This window comes from Alligator mississippiensis, chromosome 14, assembly GCF_030867095.1.
Source record: "Alligator mississippiensis isolate rAllMis1 chromosome 14, rAllMis1, whole genome shotgun sequence".
NCBI lineage: Eukaryota > Metazoa > Chordata > Crocodylia > Alligatoridae > Alligator > Alligator mississippiensis.
Genome location: NC_081837.1, coordinates 40625314 through 40646945, shown reverse-complemented (window position 1 = coordinate 40646945; position 21632 = coordinate 40625314). Strand labels below are relative to the sequence as shown.

The 21632-nt window shown below is 43.6% G+C and overlaps 2 protein-coding genes across 5 annotated transcripts; both read left to right on the top strand.

The window, feature by feature from the left end:
• Window positions 1-1096: 1096 nt before the first annotated feature.
• RBBP5 (RB binding protein 5, histone lysine methyltransferase complex subunit) lies at window positions 1097-17456 on the top strand. Of its 4 annotated transcripts, none has more exons than XM_014609144.3 (14): window positions 1097-1217; window positions 1444-1469; window positions 2137-2309; window positions 2943-3083; window positions 3602-3764; window positions 5151-5260; window positions 6032-6151; window positions 6310-6463; window positions 6563-6634; window positions 7254-7371; window positions 8511-8580; window positions 9367-9596; window positions 10536-10613; window positions 14780-17456. In XM_014609144.3, the coding sequence occupies exons 1-14, from the start codon at window positions 1199-1201 to the stop codon at window positions 14803-14805; spliced, it is 1500 nt and encodes a 499-aa protein (XP_014464630.1). In that variant the 5' UTR covers window positions 1097-1198; the 3' UTR covers window positions 14806-17456. The 4 variants fall into 4 exon arrangements, with proteins under 4 accessions (XP_014464630.1, XP_006273939.2, XP_006273938.2 ...); XM_006273877.4 differs by having other exon boundaries at window positions 14777-17456; XM_006273876.4 differs by having other exon boundaries at window positions 10536-10730.
• A 1724-nt stretch (window positions 17457-19180) lies between these two features.
• On the top strand, window positions 19181-20837 carry TMEM81 (transmembrane protein 81). Its single transcript, XM_006273882.2, has one exon. The coding sequence runs from the start codon at window positions 19362-19364 to the stop codon at window positions 20154-20156; it is 795 nt and encodes a 264-aa protein (XP_006273944.1). The 5' UTR covers window positions 19181-19361; the 3' UTR covers window positions 20157-20837.
• Window positions 20838-21632: the final 795 nt, after the last annotated feature.

The window sequence follows — 21632 nt, the reverse complement described above, 5'->3', positions numbered from 1 at the left end:
TCTTCTTTAGCCTCCCTGACACTGCAGGTGCAGGGTGTTTTAACATGAAAATATCTGAACAGTGTTAAAATCCTGTCTTCCAACAAATGGGTATTGATTTTAAGAATGACACTGGGGTCATCTCACCGACCAGTCTCTCCAATGAACAGTTTCAGACAATAAAATAGAATACGGTCGATTGATTATTTCATAATTGGACTAGCAGTGGCTCTAGTGGCTTCTTGCACATGTGATTTGACACGTATAGCCATATAAGTGGCTTGAGTGACCAAGTAACCCTAATGTGAACCCCCACTTACGGAAACAGAGCCAAGTTGGGACAACTGCAGCCAATGCTCTACTCCACGTGAGGTATGTAACGGATTTACACTAGAGCTTTGTCTGAATTTATCGTCCTGAAATGGCCCATCTCTTACTATACTACCCACAAGGAACTAGAAGAAAAGTGGCAATCCTGCTTTAAAGTAAGAATAAGGCTTCGTTGAGTTCCCGATGTTGCCACCTTTTGAACACCGGACCCAAATTCAGCACGCTGTCGGCTCGTGAAGCATCCTGTCTTAAAACCATCCGTTACCTTTTCCCGGTAACGGCCGGTCATGGCCGGTCTCCCGTGTCCCTTCCAGCCGCCAGCATCTGAGGCTTGATGGGGCCTGGCCTGGAGGCTGTACCTCTCCCTCCTCCTGCACAGCCTAAGAGCAGGCCGGGAGCTGGGTTTCTGGCTGCAGCCGTGTCAGTCTAAGGACAGGGGTTGTTGGAGCAGATGTGATCTCTCTCTAAGGCATTGCATCTACTCCAAGGAGCGTGGCCCCTAAAGCAGGCACTTTAGGAGCCTGCATGCTGTGGAGGGGGTTGGTCCTGTTCAATGGGTGATTCCCACGGGTGGTGCCGGGCCTGGGGCAAGCTCAGGCTGCCTTGACCTGCTGTGCAAGGGGTGGGGGCAGCCCTGGAGGCGGCCAGAGGCCGTGCTCCCGCTCGCCCGGAACCTTTGTGCCGCGCGCCGCTTTCCAGCCGGACGCGTTTGCTCCGCCCCCCACTGAGGTGGCCGCGGCGCTGCCTGCTCCGCCTTCCGCCGCTGGGCGGGGGAGGAGGAAAAGGACGGCGGGAAGGACCCCGGGCGGCGGAGCAGGCACAGCGAAGGGCAGCCCCGCCGCGGCACGAGGCCCCCGGGGTCCTCCGGCGGAGCGGGGCAGTGGACAAGATGAACCTGGAGCTGCTCGGTGAGACCCCCCCCTCCCCCCCCCCCCACCGCCGGGTGCAGCGTCGTAATGAGTCCCCCGCTCCGCTCCCCCCTATAACGAAGCTGAGTGACATGAGCGTTATAGCCGAACAGCGCTCGGTGGGGGGAGGGGAGGGCCGTACCTATACCTATATCTATACCTATACCTCTAGGCTTGAACAACTAAGAGTTTTCCGTCCCTAACAGCTCCTTATGTTTCATTGCAGAGTCGTTTGGGCAGAACTACCCCGAGGTAAACGTCTTTTCCGGCCCGTGTCGGGTTTGTGACTGGATCGGGTCGGTCTTCGCGTCCCCTCGACAGCGATAAAAACCGCGACCCCCCCCCCCGGTGCAAAACAGCCACCGCTTGCCCCGAGGAGGGCTTGTTCCCCCGGCGGGCAGGCGCTGTCTGTCTGCGTGTAAGCAGCCCGGCGTAGGCGAGGACAGACGGACGAGCGTGGGGAAAGCTCGGCGCCGAGCGTTTCCTCGGGGCCGAAGGATGGTTTGTTTATTCGGCGCGTCGAGAAAAACCGGAATTAATCCGGCGTCAGGTTGATTTGACTCGGGACGACGTCACGATTTTTGGACGGGGACAACCGTTGAGAGCCGAGATCGTTCTTTCCAATTTCCTTCGTTTTTAAAAACGTTAATTTAGATATTATTTTGCCGTTTGTTGTTTTTGTTTCGGCTCGGGACAGGAGAAATTGAAACACGCTTTCCTAATTAAAGTTGTTAAAATGGAATGGGTTTTAAAAAATCCTCTTTCCTCCTGATTATTGGGGATGAAACCGGCGGGGATGCTCCTTGTCACCCTGATCACCCGTCCTTAGAGCGGCTGACCCTTAGCCCTCCTCATTTAGAAGTGGATAGATTCAAAAGTTTATTTTCGAACCGTCTCTCGTGTCCTGGTTTGTTTCCAGGAAGCCGATGGGACGCTGGACTGCATTAGTATGGCTCTCACGTGCACCTTTAACCGGTGGGGCACGCTGCTCGCGGTGGGCTGCAACGACGGACGCATTGTCATTTGGGACTTCTTGACAAGAGGCATAGCAAAAATCATAAGTGCTCATATCCACCCTGTCTGCTCTTTATGGTAAGAGATTTCACGCAAGCGTTTGAATGGGGTGTAAGAAACTGTGCCGGATTCTCTAAGTCATAAATTAACCTTAACATACTTTTCATCCCGTCCAGGAAGAGCATGCACCAACCGCTGAGACTTCCTTAGCCTGAGGAAGGGTTTTTGAACCCGAAAGCTTGCTTAATAACTTTTCTTCAACTATTTGGGTTGGTCTAATAAAAGACATCACATTCACCCAAGGAATCTTGTCTGCCCGTGTCCTTAGACCAACCCCTGCAACCTTAACATGCTGCACTAGCGCTGATAAGTTACAGTATAACCGAGCATTTCATAGGATCTAATCCTATAAGTGAGTTTCAAAGACATTATATATATATATATATATATATATATATATATATATATATCTATATATATATATAATATATATATAGATATATATCTATCTATATATATATGCATATGCTCAGGCTGTTGAAGGTGTACGCAGCTGTCCAGCCGACTAACGGATTTGCTGCTGTAGCTGATGATTCTCACAGATCACGTCCGCTCTCAGAGATCGTCTCGGCGAGGTTTTGGCGAACATAGGTTTTTGTGTATGGGTTTAAACATAAACTCAGTGACTAAGTCTCTCTCTTTCCTCGCTAGCTGGAGCCGAGACGGTCACAAGTTGGTGAGCGCTTCAACCGATAACATTGTATCGCAGTGGGATGTTCTGTCCGGAGATTGTGACCAGAGGTTTCGGTTCCCTTCGCCCATCCTGAAAGTGCAGTACCATCCTCGAGACCAGTGAGTTTCATGGAAAAAGCTTTCTTCCAAAGCTGTTATGGGCTGATCAAATACTCTCTTCAGTGTTGTTTTATAATCTAAGAAAACATGCTTATCAAGTTCTGTAAAATGAAAGAATGGTGTTCAGCAACAGCATGAACCCTGCATAACAGAATTGCAATAAAACCACGCTTTTGGGGACAGAAATAAAATGTAGGAATAAGCAAATTTATTTTTTGACTCTTCAGAATTGTAATTCCTGATTTTTCAGGATGTTTCCTGCTGGGAAAGTGCTAAATCAAGAAAAGGCTTAACTCCTACCTCTTGCATACCAGCCTCTGGCTTCTTTACTATTCATTCCATCCAGGAAGAGCACACAGCGACTGCAGGTGCTTCCTCAGCCTGACCAAGGGTATTTAAACCCAAAAGCTTGCTAAGAAGAACTTTTCCAGCTATTGAGTTGGTTTAATAAAAGAGATCAGATTTGCCTAAAGAACCTAGTCTGCCTAAGTCCGACCTCTTCCCTTTTTCCTCTGCAGGAACAGAGTTTTGGTATGTCCTATGAAATCTGCACCCGTGATGCTAACGCTTTCAGACTCCAAACATGTTGTTCTCCCCGTGGATGATGATTCCGATTTGAATGTGGTAGCATCTTTTGATAGGCGAGGGGAATATATTTACACCGGCAATGCAAAGGGAAAGGTGAGACCTTGTTGTGCTGGATGAGTTAGCCTTAACGCATTTCCCTTTTAGGGAGCCTGATCCTTCTGTGAGTGAAGCCCTTTGTTTTAATGTGTGAACGAGGCCCAGGAGAGCCTCTTGAATCATTGCTGCTTCACTGGCATTGACCTAGCCTGGTAAAGTGTTTTGACTGACTGAGATCTATGGATGGAAAAGTGATTTTGAAGAGCTAAGTATTCAAATAGCTATTGTTTTTCACAAGGTTTATGGGAGTGTGTTTCTCCCCTAGCATACAAACAGATGATTTGAAAAAAAGGGCTGCAGGCACGCAACTTTAGCAGAAGAACGCAGAGTAATGTACATACACAGGTTTAATCCTTAATCCTTGTCCCTTTTAATCCTAATGGGTAAAGTGAGTCATAAGTTATGAGTTTTAAGAAGGATTTTAAGAATCAGTGACAGAAACAAAAACCCCAGAAACTTACCTGAGGGCATGGGCAGATGAACACGTAACCCAGTGGAGCTGGAATGGCCAGATGTGTGGCTGTCCCAAGGTAGGTCGCATAGAAAACAGCTGTTACCGTGCCTTGTCACTAGGTGGCAGAGAAGCAGGCACTAGCCAGTTTGATGGTAGCAAATAACTACTAGGACTGTACGAAGCTTCAGTCCGTGATTTGATTCGGCCCGATTCGGCGACCGAATCTCCAAATCCGAATCGAATTGGGAGACCATACGGCAACTGCCATACTAATAACTGCCTCAGGGTAGTCACACAGACGACAGCTAAACTGTTTTAACTTATGCTCATGGTGTTTTACCCCTGATTCTTCTAGGGATAATTTTCCACTAGGTTGGGCACATTTTATCTGGTTTTGGAATCTGCACTTTGTATCTGCTACTTTGTTATCGTGTAGAACAGCTAGTTACTCCGGTATAAACATGACATCCATGCTGGCCCTACGTCCCATGCTTTGTTGAGATCGGTCGTTCTCAGTTAGGGTGCTGCAGCATCCTGGGGCTCCTTGAGATCTTTTCAAGTGTGCCAGGGGGTGCCGCATAAGGTTAGCACTGTTATGTGTGTGAACACCTAGATGTGATTCCCAAGATAAACCCAGAGATTTCAAATAGGAATTCATTCTCACCTGTTGCGGTCGTCTTAGGCTCTTTTCAACAGAATCAACGTCCTGTTATTTTTCTGTAGTAAAAAATGAGTGCAAAACAAGAGCTGGCATTTTCCAAGGTGGGGGACCTTGGGCCACGTGAGTGCCTTGGGTTTACATAAGCTGAGAACTGCTGATCTAGATTATGTAGGCTCATGCTAGCCTTATTAGGAGTGGGTGGCGTGCGTACTGAATTGGGAATGGTCATTAAGGAAAACTGATTAATTTCTGCTTGTTTAATTTTCAGATCTTGGTTTTAAAAACGGATACCCAGGATCTGGTTGCTTCTTTCCGAGTAACAACTGGAACCAGCAACACCACAGCTATTAAATCAATCGAGTTTGCTCGGAAAGGAAGGTGAGTGGGAGGTGTGTTCCCAGAAGTGCCACCTTTACAGGTGAACTGAATTGAGGTGAATGGACATATTTCAAAATCAGTTTTGGAATGGGGTCAATTACCAGAGTGTCTTTTAATCTGCGAAGAGACCGTTGTTAAAAGTGAACTCTTTCGGAGCCTTTTCTTACCTGCTAGAACTAGAGATTTGTTGGTCCTGTTGTAAAAACGGATATTTTTAAACAGCTGAAGGACTTCAGCACTTCAAGGCTTGTATTCTGGTTTATGATTTGTGGTCTTTTGGATAGAATATGCTGAGAACATGCTGTGTACATGTTGCTGTGGCTTCAAAATGAGTTGTTTTTGGGATCATGGCAGTTGTAACACAGAAACAAACTCAGAAGAATCTTAGCAACATACACAGCCTCTTGTTATGTAAGGGGGGAAAATCCAGTGGTTAATACGTGTCAGAACACTGTATTGATTTAATAGAGTTAGCTTGTCTTAAATGATAACTTCAGGGGTAACTTGAAGAGATAAAATTAATACATGTCTTTTGTGCGTGTTTTTTCTTGTTAGCATAGATGTATGCAATTAAAAGAAATGGCTTGTTTATGTGGGGTCCAGCTGTGCCAAGTGTTTGCGCTCAGGTATCATCCTTGAGTGGGGACTGTGGGAGCTAAGCAGTTCAGAGGTTTAGGTTTTGTTAAGTTCTGTTTAGAATATTTTTTAGACGTTTATTTAAAGAAATCCTTTTTTCAAAGTCGTGAGCTCTCTGCGTTCTCTCTCCCCCAGCTGCTTTTTAATAAACACTGCTGACCGAATCATCCGTGTGTACGATGGCCGGGAAATCCTAACCTGCGGGCGAGATGGGGAGCCTGAACCCATGCAGAAGCTGCAGGATTTAGTGAACAGGTAGGGAGCAGTAGAGAGAGAGGTGGGCCTGCCTTGAGTTACAGAGTTGTGTGTTTGCTGCTACCCAAGAGGACTTCATAACTCATTCCCATCTTGTTTCTTCCACGTGGTACCATTGGTAACTAGGTGCTTTGCTCTGTGAATTCCTTTGCTTACAGGACACCATGGAAGAAGTGCTGTTTCTCTGGGGATGGGGAGTACATTGTGGCAGGATCAGCCCGGCAACATGCCCTGTACATCTGGGAGAAGAGCATTGGGAACCTAGTAAAAATCCTCCATGGCACCAGAGGGGAGCTGTTGCTAGATGTTGCAGTAAGTGCACATTTCCTCAGCTTTGTTTTCTTTCAGTTCTTAAGAATAAGGTGCAAAAAAATAAACTTTTCCTTTTTTCTTCTATCCCAATAAATCTAGTGGCATCCTGTCCGACCCATCATTGCTTCTATTTCCAGCGGTGTCGTGTCCATTTGGGCTCAGAACCAAGTGGTAGGTGTTTGACTGACTCGTTTTCCTATAGAAGAGTACCCCGTTAACACACCGTGTTGTGTGTTTTGTCATGGGATGTTGCAGAGGGTGATTATTTCAATATGTTTTTTAATAAAGTCAGAATTCAGCACTATCTTTTAACTAGATACCTAATTCTAAGCACACGAGTGACCCCACTGAATGCAAGGGGCTAATTTGATGCTTAAATGCCATGCTTAATAATGGAAGTGTTAGAGTCTGAAATCTGACATTATGGGAACAGAGTCCTTCTGAATTTATTTTTCGGTGATAGCAGATCTGAGAACATAATTGCACAGAAAGGTGGTGAAGCACAGCATACCTCCCTCGGGCTATGGAAGCCCTTATCAGTGAGGGAAGCTATTCCAAGATCTAAAGTAATAAAAATCTAAGAATGGCATGTTTACTTCAGAAACTAACTTGGCCAGTTTTTAGACTGCCCATGTGAGTGCAGCTGTCAGAGGGGTTGGTCTTGTGATAGTACGTGTGGCTCGTGGGATTCTGCTGAAGAGCTACAGCTACTGTATAATTATATAGTTGCCTAAGTGCAGCTCCTTCTTTGTTCACCCAATGTAAATTCTTTCTGAAATGTGTGATGTAGGAAAACTGGAGTGCCTTTGCGCCTGACTTCAAAGAGCTAGATGAAAATGTAGAATATGAAGAGAGGGAGTCTGAGTTTGATATTGAAGATGAAGACAAGAGCGAACCAGAGCAGACAGGTACTATCCAAAGTGTATATGTACCAGAGGGTCTGATTTAGATGTGGCATTTTTATTAAATCACCCCTAGTCTGCCTACTTGATTAGAAATGAAAGGGATAGGATAAAAGTGGTATAGCCAGGCCATTGATGGGAAAGCCAGGAGAACTGAGTGTGTACAAAATTATGAATTTCACTTCAGCTCTCCTTTCTAAGATTTACATTTGACATCCAGCATTTCGTGGAAAAAATGACTTTTGCACTTGTGGCTTTTAGCCCATTTAAAATCACATGCCCGTGTGCAGACAAACCATTTTCAGTAAACAACCATACAAGCTTTGGAGAGGCTCATGCCCAGGAGTGGAAATATTGAATTTAAATCAGTAGCAGCACAGCTTAGCCACTTGGTGGTGCCAACAGTCTTGCAGAGAAGTCAAAGGCTATAATTAAACCAGTAAAGCTAGGAGCTTCCACACTGACGGTAAAACTGTCATCGTTAACAAACGCTGTACAGAAGCTTTGCAGAATATCTAAGATTTGTTGAGTGTCTGGAGTTTTATAATATCCAAGCATAATATTAGTTTTTAATTGTATTATTTTAGTTGCATACAATTTGTTTTCTCAGGTGGGAGATCACTAGATAGGAAGTGGTGAAAATCTGAATTGTTTATCTATTATTGTCACCCAACCCTAATAAAAAAGGCTTATAACTAAGCAGACCAAATGGATTTTTGACACAATACTATATAATTTTAGTATCTGTCTGCAATGGGAAAAACTGTGCACTCATAATAAGCTTCCAGTAGAAAGAATGGTTTGGTTATTAGTAGAGGGAAGACCAAACCCTTGTCAACCATTACAGGCAGCAACCTGCTGGGAAATGTGCACCTTCATGGTTTAAAGGGATTCCGTCTTTAATCGTATCAAATCGTTTAGAGGTCATATTCTAAAACACTTGTATTTGTATTCTGACACTTCCGGAAGTAGTATGTCATTTAATTGTGATGTATTTAAAAAAAAATACTTCACCCTTGGGGTTTTTGTCTAGTTTCTTAGTTGGGTTATTTTTTGTCCTGCTGGACATTTGGCTATCAGCTAACTCTTACTTAGCAGCTCTCTCTTTTTCCTTTGAGTCCATGATTCTCTTTTCCTTTCTGCAGGTGCTGATGCTGCAGAGGACGAGGAGGTGGATGTAACCAGCGTAGATCCCATTGCTGCCTTCTGTAGCAGGTGACTATATTGATTTTGCAAGCCCCCCAGACTGTTTCCATTTCTTCCTTTTTAAATCTGCTAGTTTCAGGGTATGTCCATCCTGCCCCAGGGTGGCACCACTCTGCGAGTGGCATAGCTGCCTTAGAGCAGTGTTGCCTGTGCTCTAACAAATGTTGCTGTGAGGCAGAGACTAGTGACACAAGTGCGTTGGACAAATGGACAATGCAGGTAAAAGGGATTTGCTGCTCATCAACTGCTGTTCTTACCCTGTGGCAAGTGAAATCTATGCTGTAGTAGCTTATCCCTCAGGAAATCGGGGCTAAACTGCTGTGGTTTAGATTTTATTTGCTGCAGGGGAAGTGTGGGTGCATGTACAGTTTTTACCTAGCAGTCTCTACCCCCTTTTATGTTGCCAGAGTTACTTTGTTTATCCATTAAAAAGTGGCTACACTACTTGCAAGTAGGCTTTGTCTCGGTACAGTTCTTTCTAGTACCAGCGTGGGCATCGGAGAGATGCAGTCCCCTGTACGTTCCCATATGAGGGAAGCTGGCATAATCGTTCAGCACAGCTGTGTGCAAGTTATGTCTCTCAGGGATTGCATGCCTTCTCTCCCTGCATTTCCACTTTGCTTGTATGAAAAAATATTTGAAATGTGTATTTTTGTTTTCCTGCCCCCTCAGACTGCAGAGTATTCTGAAATGCAGGTCTGCGGCTGCTTTCTACAGAGACTCCTCTTCCTTTATGGATGTGGAGAGGAAGGGTATTAAAGGTGCATGGTTCAAACAATATTTTGTCCGTTACAGCGATGAAGAACTGGAGGACTCCAAGGCTCTGCTGTACTTACCCATTGCTCCTGAAGTGGAAGACCCAGAGGAAAACCCTTATGGGCCCCCACCTGATGCTGTTCAGACCTCTCTAACGGATGAGGGAATAGGCTCAGAGAAAAAGAGACAGTCTTCATCTGATGGACCGCAGCCACCAAAGAAGAAACCTAAAACGACCAACATCGAACTACAAGGAGTACCCAATGATGGTGAGTGGCATCGGCTGTCATTTGAAGGCCCGTTCTGCTCTGGGGGTTTCACTTTTGCAGTCTTTCCAGCTCCCACCAGTCTGAGGACCAGGAGTTAAATAGTCACTCTCCAATCCTTCTCTTGGTTAATAGTCAAGAAGTGTTATTTTCTTTATAGTAAGTATTGTCACTGCACACCCATATCAAGTTTGTTGTAACATTTTTTTTTTTGAGAAAGAAGCAGAGTCATTCTAAAACAATTGATTTTTGTGCTCTTTGTACGTCATCCAACACTTAACCTACAACAACTAGGTAGGCACAATTGGAACGGCTTCGTCATTAAAAAGCTCACCTCTGCTTATGCTGCTCCGTCCTGCAAAAATGCCAAAATAACATTAGAGCCTTGGCTTACATCAGTGGAAATGCCATATTATATGGCAACAGATCAAAAAAAGATCGAGTCAGATTATATTGGCGTTTTGTGACTGGAACCAGGAGTAGTGAAACAAATTCTTTTTGGTTTTGTGCTGCTACATTTTTTGCCTCAAAGGATCACATTTTGCTAAAGCAAAATTATTTCTTTGTGGGCAAACACTGACTGCAGCACGTGAGAATCCTTCTCTCCAGCTGCATTAGTACTGATCTGTGTTAGAGACTGTGCCACTGAGTCTGCAGCCGCCATTGCCATAATGCTGATCTTCATTTATCTTCACCTCATAGGGTCCAGACGGACAGAATGATGGGGGTGGATATTGTCTCACTTCTAGAAAATTACATTAATCAGTCACTTTTATAGGGTTTTTAAATGTTTCCTTTTTACATATACATCCTTTCCTGCGATACTGAGAATGTGAGGAGGAGCAGGGAAGGTTGAGGGAGAAGTGACTTTTCAGTTTACCATTCCAGTGGCTGCAGTTATCCTGACATGAATATTCCAAACACCTCTGTCTCTCTCTGTAGAAGTCCATCCGCTGCTTGGCGTGAAGGGAGATGGTAAATCCAAGAAGAAGCAAGCAGGCAGGCCTAAAGGATCAAAAGGTAAAGAGAAAGATTCTCCATTTAAACCGAAACTCTACAAAGGGGACAGAGGTTCTTTACCTCTGGAAGGAGCAGCGAAGGGTAAAGTGCAGGCGGAGCTGGGACAGCCTTTGACAGGTAAGGACCCAGGGTGAGCGTTGTTGGCTTGCTTGGTGGCCTTGCTTTGTTCAGACCCCGATTTGATAGTCTTAGCACTTCATCTTCCCAAATGGCATTTGCTCACTAAGTGTTTAGCTGCTGTCAAGGAGAGGCAAAATTCTACTTTTCTTCAAATGTAACTGATTTTATATTCAGCACAGAATGAAAAGGAAACGCAAAATTAATGCATGCAGCTTGTTGCAAATGAAGAACGCAGGTCTTTTCTTAATATCCATTATACAATATTCCAAAAAAAGCAAAAATGGTGGTGGTGCTGTGATTCTTTTCAATAGCTTGTGTCAGCTCTGGGGTTCATAATAGCATTATTTGCTGGTCACAGAGGCTGTCTCTTGGAAAGGCTGACAGGAAAGAATGGAAATAGCGGAGGATTTTGAAGCTTGCATTATAGCTCTGTGCCATCATTGGTAGTAGTTAATGTGCCAAAGAATCTAAAATTTGTGCAAGCAAATTGTTGAGAAGGGAAAAGCTGCCCTATAACGTAGCTGTTAGCAGTGGCTGCTTTGCATTGCTGAATTTCCGTAACCAGTGCAGAAACGCCTGCATTTTATAGATTCCATTGATTTTCCTGTTATATTGTATGCCTTGGGGATTATTTTTTGGGGTTTTTTTCTTTAAATAACTCCCTCTTGCGTAACATTGCTCACCTTACAAGACTTCCCATTCACCATGCCCATACAGATTCTGCATGGAGGAATTTTAGAAGTATTCAGTGGATTTACAAAAAAAAAAAAGTAGCTGTTGTTGAAGGATTAAGATTTGTCAGTAACTTTCCTTAATGAAAATTTTTACTTTCCCTTTTCTGGGCTTCTTCTAAATGAGCAGCTAAGTAAAGCTCATCTTTTCTTTACTGGATTAGAGCATTATGCCCGTTTGAATGGTTTCTGCTAAATATTGTACCTGTAACTTTCCACTAGATAAAAGCTTCATTTCATTTAAAGAACCAATCCTCCCATGGGGAGATGTGCACCACCCTAATCTGGCAGGGGAATGGGAGCTCCATTCAGTAATTTGATTAACAAATGAATACTGAGAAAATACAAGGGCTAGATTTTTGTCTTCCAGCTGTGCGGCAACTTCATTAAATTTAGTGGAGTGGAGCTGCAGTAAATGAGGGTGGGATTTGCTGACTCTTGTCTCTTTCTGGTCATTTTGACTGCTGTGCATGGATACAAGCCTGTGTTTGGGGTCTAAGCTACATGGCAATGTCCTTTTCAGATGAAATCAGTTGACCTAAAGAAAGGCCCATGTTTCACACACCTGTCATCTCATTGGAAAACTGCTTTTCCTTTGCTTGCCTGTTTGGAAAGGCTCCGTCAGGTGTGGTATAGGAAAGCATGAGTTGTTCAATCATGTGATCCTCATTTTCTAACTCTTCGTAAAAGGCATGATGCCCAGACCCTCAGACACGGTGTTATTCGTGTACAAAAATTTTGCATTTCCTTGAACCCGGCAGCTGCTGATGTGGATTTTATACTGTCCAGATTTAATTTTCCCCACCCCTTCCTTCCCCAGCTGCTGGTCCTACGTTACCTACCTTGCTCATTGTCCTTCCTGCTCTGCTCCTGTTATGTTGCTTGTATTAGTGTTGATAAGTGCTTTTCCTCTGCATATCAAGGGGATGTGATAAAAGAAAAATTGTCATCCTTGCAGGGCAAAAATCTAGACCATTTTTATTACTGCCTATTAGCCGTTTGATATGTTGCACGTTCCTGCCTGAAGTTAAACAAGCCAAAAACAAGCTTGGTGCTATGCAGTGTCGGTGGTGTTGAATGGCTTCAAATGTTAAACTTACTAAAGCAAGGATAGTTTCTCCAAAACTCTCTTTTGATTGTTCAGGTAATTAAGAACCAGGCATTCCTTCTCTTAAAGCAAAAATGTGGTGGTAAGTAATACCTGGTGTCCAGAGATTCTTAACTACTCCAGCAGGCTTCCATTGTACATCCCAATTACACCCACATGTCATTCTGGAGGGATGGGATTCAGTTTCAAGACCAAATTAATACAACAGTTACTGCTTTCTGCATCCTGTTGATCACTTTCTTTTATCACACTGCTAACGAATATGCCTCAGTTCACATGGTCATAATAGAAAATGATTGCCCACTGGAAACTTCACTACTGTTTGCAAAACAAACTGAAGTGATTCATTGCTTTTAAAAAACGTACTGCAAGCGCTTACCCTTTGGTTACACCACAGCGTGAAATCAGGCTACCTGCAGCCAAATTGCACTAGTAGCAGGTTTGTTTTTTTGCTTGCATTTTTTGGCAGATGTTATTTTCGCACAATCCTAGAAGTGTCGTTTTCTTATAAGCATTTTTTTGCTGACTTGTCTGCATCTTTTTTTTTTTTTTTGCAGACAAACCACAGTTTATACCCTTCTTGCAGTTTGCAATCAGCATTACTTCTGGCTTTTCTCCAGCACTTTTTAAAAGAGGTGCCCCCTTCAGTGATTTGAGAGCAGCAGCCTTTTAAATGAGCTCCTACTTTGTTGGTTTTTGCACCTCGTTGTAGATGCATAGACTTTTAAAGCTAGGTGAGGGTAGTGTGGTGCAGTCTGACATACATAAGTCCATGGGGTTTAGCCTGTTGCTGCTGCTGATGCTGGGATGTGCATACTTGTGTGGCACGTAGTGGGGAGCAGAGGCGGCTTATTTTTAGATACAGTCAGAAAATGTAGTTTCCTAATTTTTAATGGAATAACCGATTAAATAAAAATAGACTTCTTTAAGTTTCCCTGCCAGCTTTAGTAATCTGAAGGACTGTTGTTGTGGGACAGAGCCTTTCTAAGTGTTTCTATTTTTTGGTACTAGTAAGGTTTATTTTTTTGGTAAGATTAATGCACGACATGAGCGTTCTGGAACCTGATGGTCGTTAACAGTTCATTGGTATTTCTGCATGGGACTCGTCTTCTATCAGGATCCTCTTGTGCGCAGCCCCATGCAATCCTGTTGACTCAAAGGAACTGCTCTTAGCTCCGTGGTATTGGATCCTAAGATCCAATAGATCCAAGGAACGGTGGCCGATAGGAAAAGAGAGTGGTGAGTCAGTCAGATTAGGACGGCAAGAGACACCTTGCCCAGAGGAGAGTGCACTCTGCAGGCTTGTAGAAACCATATCATCTTGTAGTGAACAGTGCTCAGACATAGCTACCCTCCCTTCTCTTGCTTCCCCTGCATTTATGCCTTGCCTTAAGCAAGCAGGCTTGAGGTTGTCAGTTTATACCGGGGGAAGGGAGGCACGGTCTCCTATGAACTCAGATGACCTTCCTGCGTTAAATCTTGTCTGCTTGAGCAGACACGTTGCACGCACGTAGCAAAGACTGGCATTGCCGTCTTTGCCTTTTCTTAGGGCTGTTAGATCCTTGCAGTGCTGCTTTGTGAAGTAGCCAGTCAGACACTAAAACAGCAATGCAACCTATGCTCTTCTTCTGGAACCTGTTTGCTACCTTGCTGTAATGTAACTTGTCTCTGCACAGGCCAGATGCATGGGTCCTTGTGCCCACTGCCCCTGTGCTACCTGGTCTGGAAATAAATGCATTTTTCTTCAAGTGGCCCTTACTGCAATGAGTCTCAGCGTAAACAAATTGAATTGCCTGGGCTGTTACATAGTTCTAGGTTGAAACAATAGAAAAATCCACACCAGTCTTCATTCAAGTGGAACTTGTTGGTTTTGTTGTGTTGTTCTGAGCTGTATAATTCATTAGTATCCAAAACTTAAACCAGGTAAGTGTGCTCAAACGCAAGCAAAGTGAAAACAGATTTCCATGGGGCTCTGCTTCATATCCATTTACAGACTTTTAAGCACAACTCCAAAATGCCAGATAGCGATATCACCAAAGCAGCATCTGTCACCTTTCTGAAAAGCATCACCTTACCTAGCAGTTTTTCTGTTCTAACCTTTCTTTTTGGCAATGTTACCTAATTTGGTTGCCCCTACTTTCTGGAAATGCCTGTGTCTGAGTCTTGATGATGAAATATTTTTCACCTGTCTCTGATCTCTTTAGCAGGTGGTGCAATCTCAGAACTGTTATGAAGACATTCTGCTTTCCCTTCCTCTGTTCTTTCCATTGCTGGCACCATTAAGTGGAATATGGACAAAGTACTCAGTCAGATAATGGACTGACTTTAATACAGGAACCTGATTGCTCATGGATGCAGGGAGTGACTTTTATAAGAAGTGAATTATGGAAGAGGAAACCGCCTTCATTCCTTCTCTTCAGTCCTCTCTCCCCAAAACAGTGTACGCTATTGACTCAGGACAAAAGATTCACAAGGAAGCTAAGTGGAATGCCTCCTTGTTGACTCGCATAAAGTTTCCCCAAGCAAATTGGTCACCACCACACTGCTTTTCTAGGCTGCACACCTGCTTTCGGTTTCTTTCCAATGTTTTACTTTGGGAACTGAAGAACACTGAACACTTTTTTTTCCCCAGAACCCTGTATCCTGTGCCAGTGTGCCCCATGCTCCATTTCATTTTGGTTACCTGTCTTTTAAGGAGTAAGCTGTTGTATTTTTATTCTTTATCTTCTGTGCTGCCTATGCTACCATACTGTGAACTGTATGGAAAACTGATATTTTCTTACACACACCTCCCCATTGCAGCACCATCACTGGTTGGTTGTCAGGGTTTGATACCAGAAATCAGGACAGTCTCTGCAAAAAATGGGTACTTGTTATAGTGATAGATAGGAACTGAGGGCTGCCCCTTCTTTATGAGAGAATTGGAGAAGGGGGGAGGAGGAGGAATAGAAACCAGTGTAGATAAAAGATCCAAGAAATTGTGTCCTGCTCTTAGGTTGACGTGTGAAAGGTAGCATTTTGCTACTTCCTCTCTTTACCTGCGGCGATCGTTCTTTTTCTGTTAAGTCATATCAGATGCCCTGGCTTGGGGAGTTGGCTTTTGTTTTTGTAGATCTGTTCTGGCAACTGGAAAAGAAGTAGAAGCTATCATATATTTGAAAAGTCTTTGGGTATTCTATAGATAAGCAAGCTTTTATTTTCAGTATCCAACACCTTGAACAATAGCCCAGAAAAGTCCATCTTGAAACAATAAAAGTAGCCCTTTTTGTCCCCCTGGTGTAATCTTTATGATGCTGTTTTTCTGGGTAAAGAGAACTGGCTGGAGTGTCTCCAAAATCAGCCAGGCTTCTTCCTTAACACTTCCATGTTCATTGAATAAATGATATTCGTTCATCCGATTAATATGTAAGCAGCATTGCTAAATTAACTAACGAGTGGATTGGGCACTTGTTCTCATTTGCGTTTCACCACACTAGTAGGCAGGAAAAATCCTTCTGCAAACTATTAATGATCCTTAAGGTAAAGGATACCCTACAAATGGCGCATCTGATCTTTCAGTGTGCTGAGTACCCTCAACTCACAGTGAACTCGATGGAGCTGAAGGTTCCTTGTATGAAAGGATCAGACCCATGGAGGAATGGAGTACGCATAAATGAACATCTAACTGAGCTCGATTTGCAGTTGAGTTGGCTTTTGTTTGGTTTGGGATCTTAGTAATTTGTTTGACACTTATGCCGGTTTTATGAAGTCTAAAATGTTTAATACTTGTAACTGCAATACGGAGCGTCATCACCTCGTACGGTCTCACTTTGTAGGACAAAAGCTGGCAGCCTGGTGTGCTGGGGTGTTGTTATCTAATTCACAACACAGTTCACGCTTTTCTCTTGTAGCAGAGAAACATCAGGTTGCTAAGATGTATACAAGTGGCAGGAAAAATGAAGGTTGATCAGTATTTGCAGCAAGCATCCTTTTTTTTCTCAGAAGTGGGTGGACTCCATACACCTGACTTGAAAGTTATCTTTTTTCCGTCCCCGAGTAGGAGAGCACCTATTCTGGCGGAAGTTTAGCAGATAGCATGTCGTGGCGAAATGGGAACGCAGTCTTGTTCTCCATCCTTGCCTTCTCAGCAGCTTGCACATGGTGTGTATCATGATGAGCAGCATGTATGCAACTGGTTTATAATAAAGTTTTCAGTCTTGTTACCTGTCGTTTTTCAGACTGCTTTAGACTTTCTGTGTAGCTACTTCCATTCATCTCATTTATCTTAGTGAATTCAACTTATGCTTCCCCTCTCCCTTTTAACTTTCAAAAGAGCAGGAATCTGTATTAGTTTGCAGTTGAATATACTTTAAGTAAAGCAGCCAGCAGCAGCATGGGTTTTAAACATAGGCACTGAAGAAAGACTTTAAATCAGAAGCTTAGGAAAACAAACCAATCTTGGTGCATTTGTTCCTGAAGTGAAGGGCAGTGCATTAATCTGCTTCATCCAATGAAATTATTTTTTATTCCATCCTCACATACACTGTATTCATTTGCTTGCCCATCCTACTCTCTGGACAGCTCATCTCTTTCACGCAAACCTATTTTGTCTAAACTACCCATCTGCAGTCTCTGGATCCATCACAGGCTGCACAGGCAAAGGCTCTGAAAACTGGTTTACAGCACCTGTATAGCCATGGACGCCAGCCTTCACTTCTGTTAAAACGCCACTTCCCCCACCCGTTGTACAGTGTATATGTATTTTTTTTTCTTCCGTCTTTTATTTCTGTGTCTGTAGTTTTGTATAAAATTGCTCGAGGCTGACTTGTTTGTAGTCATTTCTGAAATATAGCAGCGTTGTTAGCATCTGTGTTTGTAAATAAAGAGGTATGTTTTATTTCTTAAGCTTGGGGGTAATCTCTGCATTTCCTTTTTCTATTGTTGTTTATGTTGTGGTGGCACTCGGAAGCCCCATTGTGATGGACGAACACAAGAGACTTCCTGTCCCAAAGGGCTTTGCAGTCGAGTGGGGGTTTTTTCCTAATGAACTCGTTTTAAGAAACAAACACAAATCCCTAGCCTGAGAAAAGGTATCCTTGTTCTGCCCAGTGCAAACAGGTGTTTTAAATTTATGCTCCCCTCCATTTGTATGCAGTCCAAGTCTTCCAGGATGGAGAAGCAGAAACTGAAATAGGTCATAAGTAAAAAGTGAAACGAAAACGGGTCCGAGTGTTCAAGTACTCGGACAGCCTGCTGACTACAAACCGTGAGATGGAGACAGTAAGTAGCATTCAATAGTGAATAGTAATTCGGATTGTTTAAACATGCATTCAGTTTTGGCAGTCAAACTGTGTTAGTAAGAGAGATGCAGGTATTTTTTGATGACCTTATGGGAAATAGAAATGTTATTGTAATGTAATCGCAGGCAGTCCTGACCCTTTGTAAAACCCACGCCTGAACTGCTGGCCAGAAATAACCTTTATTTACTGCACTGTTGTCACAACAGCATATTGCTCTACCAAGAGTAAATACCGTGTTACTATCTCACAACACGCAGTATTTGGCACTCTTATTGCACCTTTCCACTGAGACCATTCAAAATGCTTTGTAAATCATTGTTTTGGACCCCTCCGCTTCCTAAACACCTAAGCTTTGCCACGTTCACGTTGCATACACTGGAACTTGAAGCTGTGTGACTATTGGCAGAACACGCGTTGAGTCAGTAGTCGAATCTGGAACAGAACCTGGAGGACCGTATTCACAACTCGTGTAAATACTTCCTTGGCTTTGAATTTAGGATGGTTTGTGCCCACATCTGCTCATGCTGAATCTGACCGTTCCCCCTGAGCCCCCTATCAGTTTACCCTAATGCTGACACTTGGCTCAGGTTAGGGCACTCTGGCTTTACTTAGCTCCGGATTTTAATATATTTCAGTCCTTTGGGAGTTTTCATCCAGCACCATTTAAGGTGCTTACTTAGATGTGTGCAACATTCTGTGTTCAGTCATTCTACCTAATGAAACATGGGGTTATGACTTCATAATAATTTCACAGCAGAATGCCAGTGTCGCAGAAGATCAGCTGAGCCATGGGAGGGAGGTCAAAAACTTGAGTCGGCCTTCCTTCATATACAAAATATCCAGCGTCTTTTTAGATAGAAGACAGCCTAAAACGTAAGTGATGGCATTGACACGCTCCAATTTGCCTTAAACAGCTGATGCTTTGATGACACTTGAGATCAAAAGGTTATCTTTAGGATTTTGGAGAGCCGTGGCGTGCTTTTAATTTTCACGATACAAATACACGTGGCCGTACTCCAAGCATAGATGGTATGTATAATTTTCCTCAAGTTTTATTGGCGTTCAGTTGGAGTTTCAAGATTGTATTATGGACCTTGCCTTATGGTTTGGGGTTAGGGCAATTCAGCAACAATATTATTTACAGCAAATGTTCTTTTAAAATGCCTTTTAAGTTGTTCCCTTTCCCTAAGAATTCATTTATTTGGTCAAAGGGATGCTTGTTGCTAGAGTTTAGTCTCTTCTAAATGGGCAAATAACGTATTGTAGAAATTAGAACCCTTGGGGGGAACATCAATCTGCCTATTAATAGGTGACATTTTCTTCAGCAGTGTCCTACTTCAATTCAAGCCTTTGATCTTGGAGGATTTTTTGTACCTGGGGAATTAGATCGCAAAGCCAACTGAAATTTTAGAAATACTTAAGATTGAACCTTCATAAAGAATGATTTACCTTTGCTGGACTACTCAAAGCCAGTGGCTTAGACGTGGTCTATAAACTTGACTACTGTGCTATGAAGACCTCAAAAAGCAGCTTCATCCTTGGGACATTCACGTTTGCTTTCTGCCTGCCTTCGGCAGTTTCTCTCGAGACTGTTACCATCCCAGAGAAGCTCAAGTCAGCTACGGTTAAAGTCTCTGTCAGCACCACATCCTGCAGCGTCACCTGTGGGCTAGGCTTCAAGGTGGAGGAAATGTGTGAGATTGGTTCTGATGGGGAAAGGAGGCACTGTACCTTTCGCAGGTCAGACTGTCTGACCAGCTGGATCTGTGGATTACTCCACTTCACTGTTCGTGTTGGTAAACCATTTGAGCTTAGCTGCCTGACTTCTGAGATGATTGGCATTGGTAGCCAGGCCTTTATCTACACCTGGAGGCTTGCCAGAGGCATTATCACCACAAATGACATACTTTTCAAGCCTATCAAGACCCCTAGTTACGTCATCAAACTTTCCCCTGCCAAGGAATCTGATGCAGGGACTTACCGATGTGACGTGCAGCTGATGAAGACATTCAAGCTGGTCAAGAGGATCTATTTTGGGCTCAGGGTGATCCCTACTGACTTAATAGAGCTGAACTTCTACAAATCCTTGACCCTGGAACAGAAACTTGCTGAATACAAAAAGGAAGGAAACGGGGGGAACGGCACCAGTTTCCTGTCACAATGGCAGCAGGACTCCTGGCAAAGAAGGGCCTTGTTTGTGTTCCTGGTAGGGATTGGAAGTGGGGTAACAGCAGGTATCTTGGTGGGTGCGGTCCTCTTCTTTTTGCTAAAGGCTCGCAGAAAAAACGAAGCCATAGAGGGATGAGTTGCATTTTTAAATTTTGCTTACTTCAGAAGGACAGCTTAGTATTAGTATTTCATACTGCTGTTGGGCTGGTTTCTTTTGGATAAACATTGCTTTAGGTATTAAAGCAACAACATAATCTTGGGTCATGGTGGCTTTTGGGTTCAACAGTTTTAAGCAACATGGATCTTTCACTTTCAGGAGAGTCTATCAAGTTGAGTTGTCAAACCTTTTATTTTTCATCTGCCTTTACAATAGTTCACGTGGACTCTGCCCAGGACTGTAGGCTCTGTGCAAGCACAGAGTGAAGCAATCCTTCCACCAAAGGACTTCGAATTGAAACAAAGCCAACGGGGTAGGAGGGGAAATGGACATTAATATTATACATTTGATCATATATAATATTAACATTTGAAGCATACCACAGGCATCCTTTGTGATCTCTCTAGGAAAACAGAGAAGATACTTTATTGTAGAAAGAGCTGAATGTACAAGTAAATAAGTTCTCTGCAAAGCATAGTATGTAATCAGACTAAAATACCCTACGTACAACTTAATGGGTCCACTGATGCAGCGGAGTTGTGCCAGTGTACTAAGTGGAAGCTGAAACCTCGGAAATACTATTGCTTTGGTTACAGAGTTGAAATAAATGACTGGCCATTACTACTCGGCTGAAATTTGTTATGGAAATTGAAGCCTACTCTACAGTCATATATTTGCAGCGCCGCTTCTGAGTCTAAAGAGCTTCTTATTTATAAGACAAGGGCCCGGGTTTATTTTGGAAAGTCACGAGTGCATTGTTACCAGGCTCAGGGAGAAATGGGGGTAAGTTTTCTTTAAAGCATCGGCAGCATTTCTCTTCTTGTGACTGAGGCTTTACAGCCTTGAAAACTAATGGTGGGGATAAATTTGAAGCTGTAGTTCCATGAGTATCGATACTTGGCTGTAGAACAGAGTATAAATTGTGAAGAGGAGGATTTCAGGGTAACCCATTGCTCTGGTACAAATGAAGGCAGGGAAGATTTAGGCTGAGTATCTGGAAGGCCCTTTTCTGTGGCGTTTACATTTTGATATGATCTCTGGGAAATGGGGGGGGGGGGGGGGTAAAATCCCTGTGGCTTGACTGGAAAAAGCAGTAGGTACTAAACTGCAGAGGGTACGACCCTGTGCGCTTGGAAGGAGAATGGACACCCAGGACAGATTTATTTTCTATCAGTCACAGTGCAGTGAGGATGCTGTTCGTGTTGGTGTTGGCGTGTGTACTGCTGAGGAGGCAGTGTAGTTTGGGCTCCGTGGCGGGGAAGTTTGTGCGTGAAGCATGTGGAGCTGATCACAGACTTGTTCTGCGCTTTCCTGGACCCTGTCCGATGTCCAGTCAGGAAAGTCATTTAGGACTCTACACTGTAGTGACTGACAACAAAGGGCTATACGTTGTTCTCCCGTCTAGAGACTTGGTCCCGTGGGTCAGCAGCTCCTGAATGGTGATCCAGTTGTCCA

Bases quoted from the DNA above. Each gene is read 5' to 3' on its own strand.
- RBBP5 (XM_006273875.4), top strand. The intron at 2,310-2,942 runs GTAAGAGATTTC...TTTCCTCGCTAG, and splicing joins CACCCTGTCTGCTCTTTATG to CTGGAGCCGAGACGGTCACA. The intron at 3,765-5,150 runs GTGAGACCTTGT...TTTAATTTTCAG, and splicing joins CCGGCAATGCAAAGGGAAAG to ATCTTGGTTTTAAAAACGGA.
- TMEM81 (XM_006273882.2), top strand. From the start codon at position 19,362: ATGAAGACCTCAAAAAGCAGCTTCATCCTTGGGACATTCACGTTTGCT.